This window comes from Amblyraja radiata, chromosome 11 (genome assembly GCF_010909765.2).
Source record: "Amblyraja radiata isolate CabotCenter1 chromosome 11, sAmbRad1.1.pri, whole genome shotgun sequence".
Classification (NCBI taxonomy): Eukaryota; Metazoa; Chordata; class Chondrichthyes; order Rajiformes; family Rajidae; genus Amblyraja; species Amblyraja radiata.
The window spans coordinates 16532043-16545851 of record NC_045966.1 but is presented as its reverse complement, the minus strand read 5'-3'; the positions used below and the strand labels follow the sequence as shown (position 1 = coordinate 16545851).

The following is a 13809-nucleotide window of genomic DNA, read 5'->3' as shown; positions in this document are numbered from 1 at the left end:
GGGTATTCTGTCCTCATTATTGATCAGATAAAGCAGCAAATGGAACAGCCCATGAAACTAGGCATCATCACATCAGCCTACTCCCTATATAATTGTTGGCATGTTATTATATTATGCTTATGTGTCTGTTTCATTGGATAATGACAGCAAACACTCATAGTTTTACATAATATTTTACTGAAAATCCTGGTCTTTCATCAAAGGACTTTCTAGTTGGAAATGAATAACAATGATAGGTGTCAGACAACATACTGTACGTTATAAAGGCCGGCTGCATCTCCTGGTTGCAAACTATTTCAACTCCCCTCCGCATTCCCATACTATCCGTACTGTCCTGGGCCTCCTCCATTGCCCGAGTGAGGCGATTCTCTGGGGTGGAACCCTCTCCAAGACAGATGTGAAGCTCACCGTTTGACCTGTTTTTACAAAATGTTAAATGGTCAGCTCGACATAGACTACAAGACCTACACCAATCCCAAACCAATTAGGAGTAGACGAGGGCATTCGATCCAATTTGTGATCCCAGCTACAAAGACAGATGTAAACAGCAATTCGTTCTTCCCCCGCACAATTAAAGCATGGAATAATCTCCACCCTACTATAGTTACCCAACCAGATGCAACTAAATTTAAAGTAGCTCTTTCTTTCAAAACCCTTTCTGGCTTAAGTCCTCCCTTAACCACCTCCAGTTTAAATTCCATTTGGAATATTTTGGAGGACCAAGAAACCAAGAACCAAGAGGCTACATGCAAAGTGGAGGAACAGCACCTCATATTCCGCATGGGTAGATTACAACCCAATAGTGTGAACATTGAATTCTCCAATTTTAGGTAACTTGGCTACAAACATCTTCCCCTTGCCTTTTCCTCTACCCACCTGGATATGCACCCATTTCTCCCTTTCCTTCTCCCCCCACCCTCTTCCCCCTATATTCCTTCCTCTGGCTAATGCCACGTTTAATGCCACTTATGTACTTGTCTCACACTTGTTCACCCATTTGCCAATCACAGCCACTCTCACCTATATCTACCTATCACTTGCCAGGCTTTATTCCACCCGACCTCTCTTCCCGCTTTCTCCCCCCCAACTACATCAGAAGGGTCCCGACCCGAAACGTCGCCTATCCATGTTTTCCAGAGATGTGGCCTGTATCATATGAGTATTTTATTGTAAGGGTATTCAAGCTGAAGCCTGACAGGAAATCAGAAAGGCAGATGAGTGATGAATGTTTGGAGTGGGGATTGGATGGAAAGTACAGAGACTGGAAAATGAGCATTTATATTTAGGTGACTGGGATGCGAAAGATATGAGAAAAGAGCTCAAGAGAAACAAAATGAAATGAGTTGTAGTCTCTCGTCTAGACTGACACACATACCGATGAGGACAGGAATGGAAGGAATGTATTCTATGTGTTAACTGAGAACTTGTCCCTTTCTCCACATGTCCTGTACCGGATGGATTAAATGTTGTTACCTCAGGTTTGGGTGTCTGATGTAGCACTGATCTGTCCAAAGGTACAAAATAGCACTGAATCATCGGCCCACCCATGTTTCCTGCAACTCCATATTAGTGCTGCATATTTGTTCTTGCTTACAGAGCAGCATCTTAATTTGAAACCCGTTATTTATCTTGAAGAAATTACTCTTCAGATCATTGACTTGGGATCAGATGAAGTCACTGCAAGGGTTCATGGAAAAGTACTTCCCATAATCTTATGCACATTTAGGTTCTGGTAGTCATTTTAAATCCACATGTTTCAGGCAGAGAGCAGCTGGCTTTCTATGTCTGCCTGTGTTTTTTCCCTCCATCAAGACTGTAACATACAGGCTTCGAGAACACTGCCTTACAGCACAAACCAATACCTTTTTTTTTAATCATTCTTGTGGAAAATGAAATAGTTAAAATCCTAAAAAAACAGAGCTAAAGAGTAAAACTGATTGAGAAAAATTTAGGAAGAACACATAGAAATCAAAAGGCAATGCAAACAAATCTAAATAAAAGCACAGCACATCTGCCGTATAAGCGAGTTCACTTCCAAATGAGCTGATCAACTTAAATAAAATAACAACTAACGGCAAAGGTATTATTAGTAAAGGTTGTTAGAAGTCTGAAAAGGAGCTGCAAATGTACACTTCACACTGTGCTATTGCAGCAGGGACAGTACAGAGCCCTGCTTTAATCGTCATGGTTTTTATATCCTTCATGGAGGGAATTTAAAAGTTCTGGGTGACCTCTCTGTGAACTCATCATAGTCAGGCTGGGAAAAAGCAGACGGAATAACCCCATTATGCATCATCAGATATTCAACCCCTCCCAAATTTCTATGCTGCCTCCGCACCCAGATCAGTTCCACGTGCAGCCCGCAGGCACAGAATGAAAAAAACAAAACGTAAACGTTTGGATATAATGTTCATTTAGCACCACGTACTTTTATTCACAATTACAGTTTAAAGCAGATTTTAGAACATTCCGTACCTGTGAAAATTATTCACTTTTATACTTCATACCTTTTGATGATACTTGAGTTAGTGAGCTGCGATGGACGTGAACACATGGCTGTAAACTTAAAAACTCTTAATTCATTGGGAATAATGGTTAGAGAACCGCATGGACGGCTTCTTTCCTAGACAAAGCCCCTGGCGAGCCCCCAAAAGTTGGATCCAGTGTAAAAGAGAACTTATATTTGTACTCATTTCTACTTCCTGAAATCACAAGTAATTGAACATCATTTATTGAAAATTGGGATGTAACCTACCATGCCTAAGTGACCACTAACACTCATTTTTAAGTGTTAAGCATTGAACAGTGGACTGAATTTGACGTTTTATGGTATATAGAAAAGTACAGCACAGGAATAGGCCCTTTGGCCCACAATGTCTGTGCCAAACATTATGCTGAGATAAACTAATCTCATTTGCCTACACCCGATCCATGTCCCTCCATTCCCTGTATATCCTTGTGCCTATCTAAAAGTCCCTTAAATGCCACTATCATATCTGCCTCCACCACCACCACTGGCAGCGTGTTCCAGACAACCACCCCATGTATAAAACGTGCCCCACACATCTCAATTAAACTGCCCCTTTCACCTTAAAGTTATGCCCTCTTGACTTTGATATTTCCATCCTGAGAAAAAGGTTCTGGCTGTCTATATCTATGCCTTTCATATTTTTAAATACATCTACCAGGTCTCCTCTCAACGTCCAGGGTTCCAGAAAAAAACAATACAAGTCGGTCCAGTTTTTCTTTGTAGCTAACACCGTCTAACCCAGACAGCATTCTGGTAAAATGGTTCTGCACCCTGTTGAATTAAAACGACAAGAAGGGAATTTCTGACAGGATTTATGTTGAAAGTGGAACCATTTTATGAGGAAAGAAATGTGTTTTCAATAGAGTATGAATGATATATCCCTGAAAATTCTTTTGACCTTGCTGCTCTCTTTGCAACCATTTGGGGAAGAGTTCAGACCTGAAGTATTTCACCTCTTGCTTTCATTGAAAATTCCAGAGGCCAGGCCAGTTTAATTCCGTCTGGATGGTTCAAGACAGAATGTGCTAGAACCTTGCGCTGACAATGCACCAAGCAATTGCTTCATCGACTTACCCTGTTTTCGGTGCATATTGGTGTTTTGAACCTCCGCCTTGGGTTGAATGCCAATTCTATAGTGTCTGAAGTGTAAATGGGGTAGGGTGTGATGGAGTTAATCCCTCATGCCAGTGGATTCATTCTAGGGGCCCAATGCAGAGGTGTTTGGACAACTATGAGGCTCATCAACATTAATTGCAGAGCTGGGGGCTGCTACCTTTCCACCCACAGCCACTCAATGATTCAATGCTACTTGTCACATGTGCCTAGTTGCAGTGACATGCTTTCTTTTGCATACAACCCATGTAGCAGACCTCACCTAGGCAGTACACAAGTGTCGCCATGTTTCTGGCGCTAACAAAGTTACGAGAGTTCACCGAACAGTCCTATCTGCTGCCTACCGCCGCACGCTGGAACAAGCGACCCCCCCCGCTGGGCCCCTCCTTCATTCTCGGCGCCCCCACCCCCATGCCGGGTCCCTCCTTTGTTCTCGGCAGGCACCCCCTCCCCTGTGCCGGGTCCCCCCATTGTTCTGGGGACCACCTCCTGCTAGGTCCCCCCATCGTTCTCAGTGGGGTAACTTATCCCCTCTCCCATTCCACTGTCATCACATATGTAGGCAGGAGAATAAATGATCCCGTGCAACATTGAATGTGTCATGCTCGCTATGCTTATAGTATCTCCACCTTATATCAGAATATCAGTAACTCAAATTTCACTGTACCTTAATTGGTACATGTGACAATAAACTGACCTTGAAACCTTGATACCTTGAATATAGCATGCCTTTCAATTCTGGGTATGTGCATTACTGACTCACACACAGGAATCCCACAATTTTCAATGAAGGCAGACAGGGTGAAATGTTCCTGGTTCTTCTCCAAATAGGCACAGCTTCATAATAAAAGGATGATACCATTAGCATGGAGATGAAGAAACATAGAAACATAGAAACATAGAAAATAGGTGCAGGAGTAGGCCATTCGGCCCTTCGAGCCTGCACCGCCATTCAATATGATCATGGCTGATCATCCAACTCAGTATCCTGTACCTGCTTTCTCTCCATACCCCCTGATCCCTTTGGCCACAAGGGCCACATCTAACTCCCTCTTAAATATAGCCAATTAACTGGCCTCAACTACCTTCTGTGGCAGAGAATTCCAGAGATTCACCACTCTCTGTGTGAAAAATGTTTTTCTCATCTCGGTCCTAAAGGATATCCCCTTTATCCTTAAACTGTGACCCCTTGTCCTGGACTTCCCCAACATCGGGAACAATCTTCCTGCATCTAGCCTGTCCAACCCCTTAAGAATTTTGTAAGTTTCTATAATATCCCCCCTCAATTTTCTAAATTCTAGCGAGTACAAGCCAAGTCTGTCCAGTCTTTCTTCATATGAAAGTCCTGACATCCCAGGAATCAGTCTGGTGAACGTTCTCTGTACTCCCTCTATGGCAAGAATGTCTTTCCTCAGATTTGGAGACCAAAACTGTACACAATACTCCAGGTGTGGTCTCACCAATACCCTGTACAATGCATTATGTGCATTACTGCAGGTGCAATGCAGGTATGTGCATTACTGGCTCACACACAGGAATCCCACAATTTTCAATGAAGGCAGACAGGGTGAAATGTTCCTGGTTCTTCTCCAAATAGGCACAGCTTCATAATAAAAGGATGATACCATTAGCATGGAGATAAAGAAGGAATTTCTTTAGCCAGACGGCGGTGAATGCATGGAATTCATTGCCACAGGTGCCAGTGGAGGCCAAGTCATGGGCATTTTAAAAACAAAGATTGCTAAGTTCTTGATTAGTAAGGGTGTCAAAAGTAACGGGGATCAGGCAGGAGAATGGGGTTGCGAGGGAAAAATAGATCAGCCATGATTGAAAGGCGGAACAAACTCGATGGGCCAAATGGCCTTATTCTGCTCCTATGGATCTCATGGAAAAAGTATCAATGAAATCACATTCCCTGTCCCACAGAAGGTTCTGAGCCACAACAACCTTCCTCTACTGAAAATATAATCAAGTTCAGCCCACTGTTACAATACTGAACACGTCAGTGAGAATTGCCAGAGTTAGTCTTTCAGCCAACGTTAAGCCGGCAAACCAAACCCACAGCTGGAGCTTCACTCTCCTGTGGAAAATGGACACAGATATCCTCAGTTGCTCTGGAGCTTCTGGGATGTTTAGCTCAAATGACAACAGGGATTGAACACATCCGAAGGCATGTGAAGATTATAGGTTTATAGAGAAAAAAGTATCATCTGATGTGTTTCCTGTTATTGAACCCTTGCCACCATTAACAATGTACAGCGGCACTAAGGGTAGGAGGATTCCGAAACAAAAGGGCTGAAGTTAATAACATACAGGAACGCAAGGGATTCAAAATCACTCTAAGACAACATTTCTTCTGCCAGCAAAGTTATGCAACGTTGCAGGAAGAACTTAAGCTGGGTTTTTTTCTGCCCAGGCAGAGGCAGCTAATCAGGGGCCCTGAAATGCTGCTGGAAGGTTGCCAACAGTCCAGAAATGTGTCTGCTGTGTGGGATTTACTGAGGTCAGAGTGGAAGCTGAGGGACAGGATGAAGGCCTGTTGTAAAATACTCCCAGCCACAAGGAAATCCAGGCCTCAGCGGTCTTGACATGATGCATCCTGATGCCCATTAACATCATTTTTATGTGAGCGATTTGACTTGAAGATGAGCAGGATGATCACAGTGCAGATTTAACATAACTGTTGCATCTGGTAGCATGGCAACTTCTTGCTGCTTTCTAAATAACACGATCGCAGTGCATCGCAAGTGCAAACCATGTTGTTCAGTGACTACTGCTCAGCTCAACTCAATGCCCAAAATTGTCAAGGCCAGTAATAGTTGAAGCCAGCAGAGACGTACATTGTTGCAGACGCAAGTGTCAAATTCCTGAACAGACTTCTTGCCTGAAAGGCAGACATCTAATACCATTCCTCAGAAGATAGACACAAAATGCTGGAGTAACTCAGCGGGACAGGCAGCATCTCTAGAGATGAGGGATGGGTAATGTTTCAGGTCGAGACCCTCATTTAGACTGAGTCAGGGGGGAGGGAGACTAGAGATATGTGGATGGGTAAGGTGTGAAAACAACAGATAGGGGGGGGGGGGGGGGGAGGAAATGGAGAAATCAATTTTCATACAGCTGGGCTGTAAAATGTCCAAGTGAAATATGAAATGATGTTCCTCCAATATGCATGAGGCATCACTCTGGCAGGAAGGGGACCTAGGACCAAAAGGTCACAATGAGAATGGGAAGAAGAGTTAAGATACTTGACAACCAGAAGATTGTGTAGCCGAAGGTGGACTGAGTGTGTGAAATATAGAAAGAAATTGGAGCGTAGAATGAATGATACTTGCAGCATTGTACCAATAATCAATCGACATCAGTCGACAACTGGTCGGAGGGTCCTTATTGCAGCAACCTCATATTAAGAGTTTATAATTATTTGGAACCTTAAACTTCGTAATAGAAAAGTTGGCTTCAAACCAGCATTGCACACATATTGATGTCACAATCAGCTATTTGCAGTAATGTGCGCTAATACCTAGTAAATCCAATGAGCACACGCTACAAATGAGGGTGCATGTTGCAGCCATTTTGGAGCTAAAATGGGGCCCCATAGGATCAAAAGAATGGGATTGATGGATTTGAATTTTTTGTCCTCTATTCTTAAAACTTTTTTGAACTTCCATCTGTACCATTTTAGTTCTAAATCAAATATTCTGGCAGAAATATTTGGATTCTTATGAAAAACAGTCCAAATAGGAATTGATCTCTAATCCAACTAAAATGTACTTACAGTAACAAAAGATATTTTAAGAATAACATCCAAGGATAAGCTAGAAATGAAATGATAAATATGTTTCCCAACAGCTACCCAGAGGTGCTATCTCACCTGTGAATCAAAAGAAACTCGGGAAATAGTCTACATGAAGAGACTAGTACATGATGGAACTCGTTGTTCCTACACAAATCGCTATGATATTTGTGTTCGAGGTGCTTGTGTGGTAAGTAAACCAAATTTTATTGTCATTTCACATCTTTTATAAAACTTGCTGAAGATAACTTTTTAAGCAGTTGCATTTATTATTTGAGCATGCTATTAACGCAGACAAGGACTTGATTAAAATTTATCATGGATTTCTTCTGTATATGCTCTGTGCTACTGCTCGCCTAAGCACGGATGCACAAGCAGTAGCAGTAAACGATTAAGTTCTAAAATCTGACATTTTCCTACTCTAAAGCGATTTTTGCCTTTTGTACAGACTGAAGACAAGGTCATAATCTATTCCAGTTTAATATTGGAAATTTCTATTTGTACAAACTTTTGGTCTTTAAGAGGTATTCACTCTGCTCGATAATAGATCCATTAGCTTGAAGTCTGAAGGGCATATTTAGCAATTTTGTGGAATTCAAGGAAAGCGCGGGATTGATTAGAGAAGTTAAAGCATTGCAAGTAGAATTTTAACTATCCACCCCCATCACAGCCTGACAGAAATGTGTTGGGAATTCCCCTTCAGTCCATCCAATACCCTCCTTCAGGGTATTGAAGGGAGAAAGGGAGAAAGCAGGAACAGGGTGCTGATTCTGGATGATCAGCCATGATCATATTGAGTGGCGATGCTGGCTCAAGGGGCTGAATCGCCTACTCCTGCACCTATTTTCTATGTTTCTATGTTTTTTCCCTATGGGAAGGACTGTGTCTGCAGCCACCACTGCAGCACACTGAACCTCTGCTTTAATTTCCAATACTTTTTAAGGTGGAATAGATTACAACCTTGTCTTCCTTCTGTGTCAAGGGCAAAAATTCTTTCAGCTTAGGAAAATGGCAGATATTTTCTTCAGCCGTCAGTAAATGATGTACTGCTACTAGTTGTGCATTCAGGCTCTGATTTAACTTGAGGTTGCGATCAATGATTATTGTCGATCAGTTGCGCTCAACATTACACATTCAGTTCCATGAAAACTTAACAGAGGCTAATCCTTGCACCTGTTGAGTGGTGGATACCAAAGACAAGTTCTATACTCATCTCTCTTGTAGATCTTCTCCCATTTTCCTCTTGTGTCAGTGACACCATTTAGCAATTTCCAAGGGAGAAAAGTAAACATCAATTTAATTTGTTTAAGAAGGAACTGCAGATGCTGGAAAATCGAAGGTAGACAAAAATGCTGGAGAAACTCAGCGGGTGAGGCAGCATCTATGGAGCGAAGGAAATAGGCAAAGTTTCGGGTCGAGACCCTTCTTCAGACTGTGAGGGTGGTGGTGGGGGGGGGGGGGGGGGGGGCGGGAAGAAGAAAGGAAGAGGTGGAGTTTAATTTGTGGGCAGTGGGCTATCAATTTAATTTGGTCAGGTTAATGTCTTGCATTAATGGAACGTGGGGGTTAGTAGATTTTCAGTCACCAAAATCTAGCATCCTACATATATTTCAAATTATTATTCTTTATTCACTGGGTCAGAAGAAAACTGACTATCATGCAACCTCCACCTGCAGCCAGGTATATTCAGCATCCTGTCACACGCGTTGCCATCTGCAAATAATAAAACTGAAAAACTATTTAAATCTAAATAGAAAAATGAGAAAACCTTGTCATCTCTAATTAAAGATGGAAACAAAATAATTTAAATAACTCTCAAATCCAGGCATAAGTTTACACCTAAGCTATAAAAGATTTTCAAATATTGGGTTTGGTCTGTTAAAAGTTACCATCCAGTTTGAGGTATCTTTGCAACCACTGTGTAATACGGAACTGCAGATGCTGGTTTAAACCCAAGAAAGACATAAAAAGCTGGAGTAACTCAGCTGGACAGGCAGCATCTCTGGAGAGAAGGAATGGGTGACGTTTCAGGTCAAGACAGCGTAAATTGGTGGAACAGTACCTCATATTTCGCTTGAGTAGCTTACACCCCAGTGGTATGGACATTGACTTCTCTAACTTCAAATAGCCCTTGTTTTCCCTCTCTCTCCATCCCCTTCCCCTTCCAAGTTCTCCCACAAGTCTTACTGTCTCTGTCTACATTCCATCTCTGTCCCGCCCACTCCCCTGACATCAGTCTGAAGAAGGGTCTCGACCCGAAACGTCACCCATTCCTTCTCTCCAGAGATGCTGCCTGTCCTGCTGAGTTACTCCAGCTTTTTATGTCTACCTTTTGCAACCACAGTAGTGCTTCTCCCCCAGATTCCAGGGGTGTTACATTTAGTCTGAAATGCCAATGGAGACCATTGTGAAGCTGGCTTTGGGCCTCATCTCCTTGCTGAGGTGAGCAGATGGCACCTGTCACACCTCACCGGCCAGCTCGCATCTCAACAGAACTCAATGGGTTGCTGGCAGTGGCCCTGATCAATTCCAGGAAAAATGTTGACTGTGGCAATGGTGAAAATTGTGGCAAGTTTATGTTGAAAAACTTGCATCATTTGTTGGCGCCCCCGAAGCTGAGTGGGACGATTCCAACATTGCCTCAATCTTTAAAAATGTTATGTACAATAAAACTCTGAAAATGCTGCATTCTCGGAACTTTCAATTTACAAGCAGATTTTCAGGACTATCAGATTAATAATAACCCAACAGATTTTTCATCTAATTATTTTAAATGTAGTATAGTATAGTATTATGATACATTTTCCAGTGTATCAATTAAGTTTAAAGGGAGCTGAGGAACCTGGGCTCCAGTGAGTTGAGAGAGATTGTGGGAACTCTGAACAAAACTAGTCCCCGGTGAGTTGACAAGGAATGCCGGAACCTGGGCTCAGTTGATAGGAAAATGCACAAAACATAAATTATATATGAATTAAAAACATACTGTAAGATATAATATGGCGAAAAGGAAAAAGACTGCAAAAGCAAGACATTAGTGAAAAAGACAATTTGAAAATAATGGCGGCATGGTGTCGCAGTGGTAGAGTTGCTGCCGTACAGCGCCAGAGACCTTGGTTCGATCCTGACTATGGGTGCTTGTCTGTGTGGAGTTTATACGTTCTCCCTGAGGCCTTCGTGGGTTTTCCCCGGGAGCCCAGGGTTTCCTCCCACACACCAAAGACGTACAAGTTTGTAGGTTAGTTGGCTTGGTAAAATTGTAAATCGTCCCTAATATGAGGGGAGCTTCGGTCGGCACAGGCTAGGTGAAGGGCTTGTTTCCATGCTGTATCTCTAAACTAAACTAAACTAAGCCAAGTCCATCGTAGTGCAAGAGGTGGTCTGTAGGGTTCTGTGAGACTTGGGTTGTGTAAGTGAATCGAATTTCAAGTTATTCCTGAACCTGGTGGCGTGCGACTTCAGGCCCTGCACCTCCTGCCCAATGGTAGCAGCAAAAAGTGGGCATGGCTCAGATGGTAGGGATCCGACAATATATATACCACCTTCTTGTGAAAGAGCCTCATGTAGATGCATGTAGATGGTAGGTAGAGCTGTGCCTGTGGTGGACCGTGCTGAGCCCACCATTGCATTGCGTTCTGGTGCTGAGTACACCAATGCATACCCATTGAAACTCTCAGTTCCTGTGAAGATTGACAGTTCGCTGTTACTTTCGGCTTACTTGGAATGAAAGGAAGGCTGAAGAGAAATAGTTAAAGAGGAGAACAATAGAACTAATTTTAAATTTATTTTCCGATGTTCACTGGTCCAGTTTAACTTCATAAAATTTAACATCAAGCAAACTTAGTTTGATTGGTATCCAAATCTTTTCTTAACAAGTTTCAATTTAAATTTTCCTTCTTGCAAATCATATAAATTGATCTTGTTTAAGTGACAGATCACAGGCCCACACAATCCCACTGAAATTTATCAATGTAATGCTGCCGCATGCAAATACCAAATCTTTCTCACACTGCTGCGCAAACTCAAGCTATCTCTTTCTCCACGGGAGATGGAAGGATTATTTAAGATCTTGTTGATGTACAGTGTCACCCATTCTAAACTTGTAAAATGTTTGTTTTTAAATAACCAATGTCAATTTGGGCAGTTTCACAGGTGAATAAAATACATCAGACATTGTTCATGTTTCCCTTAACAAAGGATAATTCATAATATTGGGGAAACGTGAGGCAACAGATAATGGAATCGGGGGCAAAAAAGCAAACTGCTAGAAGAACTCAGTGAATCGAGTTTTATCTGTGGAGGCAATGAGATGGCCGATGCTTCTGTCTTGGATACAAGGTCATGACTTAAAATGCCGACAAACCCTTTGTCCCCACAATACTGCTCAATCTGCTGAGTTCATCCAGTAGTTTGCGTTTACACCAGTTTGTGTTTTTTTTAATATGCATTTAGGATTTCCATGGCTATAATGAGATGTGTATTGTTGAGTGCATTTCAAAACCCGTAGATAATTTAGAATTGTATATATAGAAATTGGAAATGTTTTTAAAAGATTTTGAATTTGCCCTAATCAAAATTAAAATCTGATCATTGATTCAGATAAAAAAAATGTTTTAATAATTTAATAGGATAAAGATTTATTAAAGAAACACAATCCAAGGATAGTCACCTATGCCATCTTTGTAATGTGACAAAATGGCTAATTCCCAGCGGTGTCAGAGGATTTATTTAATGTTGTGTAAAACACATTAGAAAAGAAATGGATACTTTTGCAAAACAACAGAGGAGGGTCTTTATATGTATGGGCACACCCCTTAATTAAATATATTTTTATCTGAATCTTGGTTATTTTAAATCTTTCTTTAATAATTCCTACCTTTATGAAGAATTTATTAATATAACACAAAAATGCCATGAGGATTAAAAATAGTGCTATTTTAATGTTTTAGAAAGTGGGCTGTGATAAAATACTGGGTTCCAGTAAACAGGAAGACAAGTGTGGAGTATGTGGTGGAGAAAATTCTCAATGCAAAGTGATCAAGGGAACGTTCTCCAGAGCAGCGAAGAAACCAGGTTAGTGCATGTTATTGTTAATTTGCACAAAGAACAAGCACACTGTCCCAAATCACTTTGGATAAAGAAGCAATCACTTGCATTTATCTGTAGGCTAGTCCCACCTTTTTTTTAAATCAGGAACAGTCCATCTTGCCTACAGTTCCTCTCTGTGAAGCAGGAGACGGTGATTCCTGAATACAACAGGGATGTTTAAGTCCTCAACCAGTTGGGCATTACTGGGCTGGCAGAGAAGAGGGCCATTCAATCCGCAAGTGAAGTCGCACAGAAAGCCACTAGGTGGCTTTGGATTAAGAGGGCTGATCCGTGGGCAGTTGCTGCTGGGACACAAGTCGGGGCTTGATCAACCCCGGCTGGGTCGTATGGGCGAGGGTGTCTGATGTTGTGAGACCCGAAACACCCGATGACCCCAGGTCACATCACTGAGGATGCATTCCAGCGCATCTAGAAGATGTATCTTTCACACTGTTGGCACTGCAAGCAGTTCTAATAATAGGGCTTAATGGATTGCATATACCCAACCAAGTCCAGTTTATTGTCACATGCACAAACATGGTGAGGTATAGGTAAATTAAAATATTGCTCGCAGCAGCATCACAGGTGCATAGATTCAAACAGCACCCAAATCATAAATTATACATACATTCTACAAAACAGTGAAAAGAAAGAGACTATGCAAGAAGCAGGACATTAGTGCAAAACATAATTTGAAAACAAGTCCATGGTAGTGCAAAAGGTGGCCCATCCAGTTCCGTTGCCAAGGCTGGATTAGGGTTCAGCAAGTCAGTTCAAGAACGTAATGGTTGTGGGGATGCAGCTGTTCCATGAACCTGGTGGTGTGGGACTGCAGGTTTCTTACCTCCTACCCGCTGGTAGCAGTGGGAAGAGAGCATGGTGAGGATACTTGTTGATAGATGTCACCCTTCTTGAGGCATGCCGCATGTGGATGCTCTTGAAGATGGGAAGGGGTCTGTGCCTGTGATGGATTGTGCTGAATCCACTGCTCTCTGCAGACTTTGTGTTCCTACATGTTGCAATTGCCAGGCAAGGCCATGATGCAACCAGTCAGGATACTTTCTACAGTAACTTTAAAAATTAGTTGGTGATTGCAATGACTTGCTGAATCTCATTAAACTTCTAAAAAATAGAGCTGTTGGTACACCTTCTTCATGATTGCATTCTTTGTAATCTGAGTGTTTTGCATGTATATGGTGGCCAAATTCCCCATGACTGTATTTCAAAGATACACTTGCTTTCTCTTAGAAACTATTCCTTGTAGATCCTGAAACAGCTGGGGAAA

At 42.0% G+C, this 13809-nt stretch overlaps 1 protein-coding gene across 1 annotated transcript in view; it reads left to right on the top strand.

Moving 5' to 3' along the window:
• The window catches only part of LOC116978330 (A disintegrin and metalloproteinase with thrombospondin motifs 2-like), a 225808-nt gene that overhangs the window by 189850 nt on the left and 22149 nt on the right, over positions 1-13809 (top strand). Inside the window, exons 13-14 of the mRNA XM_033029419.1 lie at positions 7496-7629; positions 12386-12509. Coding sequence (XP_032885310.1) covers positions 7496-7629; positions 12386-12509 — 258 coding nt within the window. The remainder of the gene's footprint in view (positions 1-7495; positions 7630-12385; positions 12510-13809) is intronic.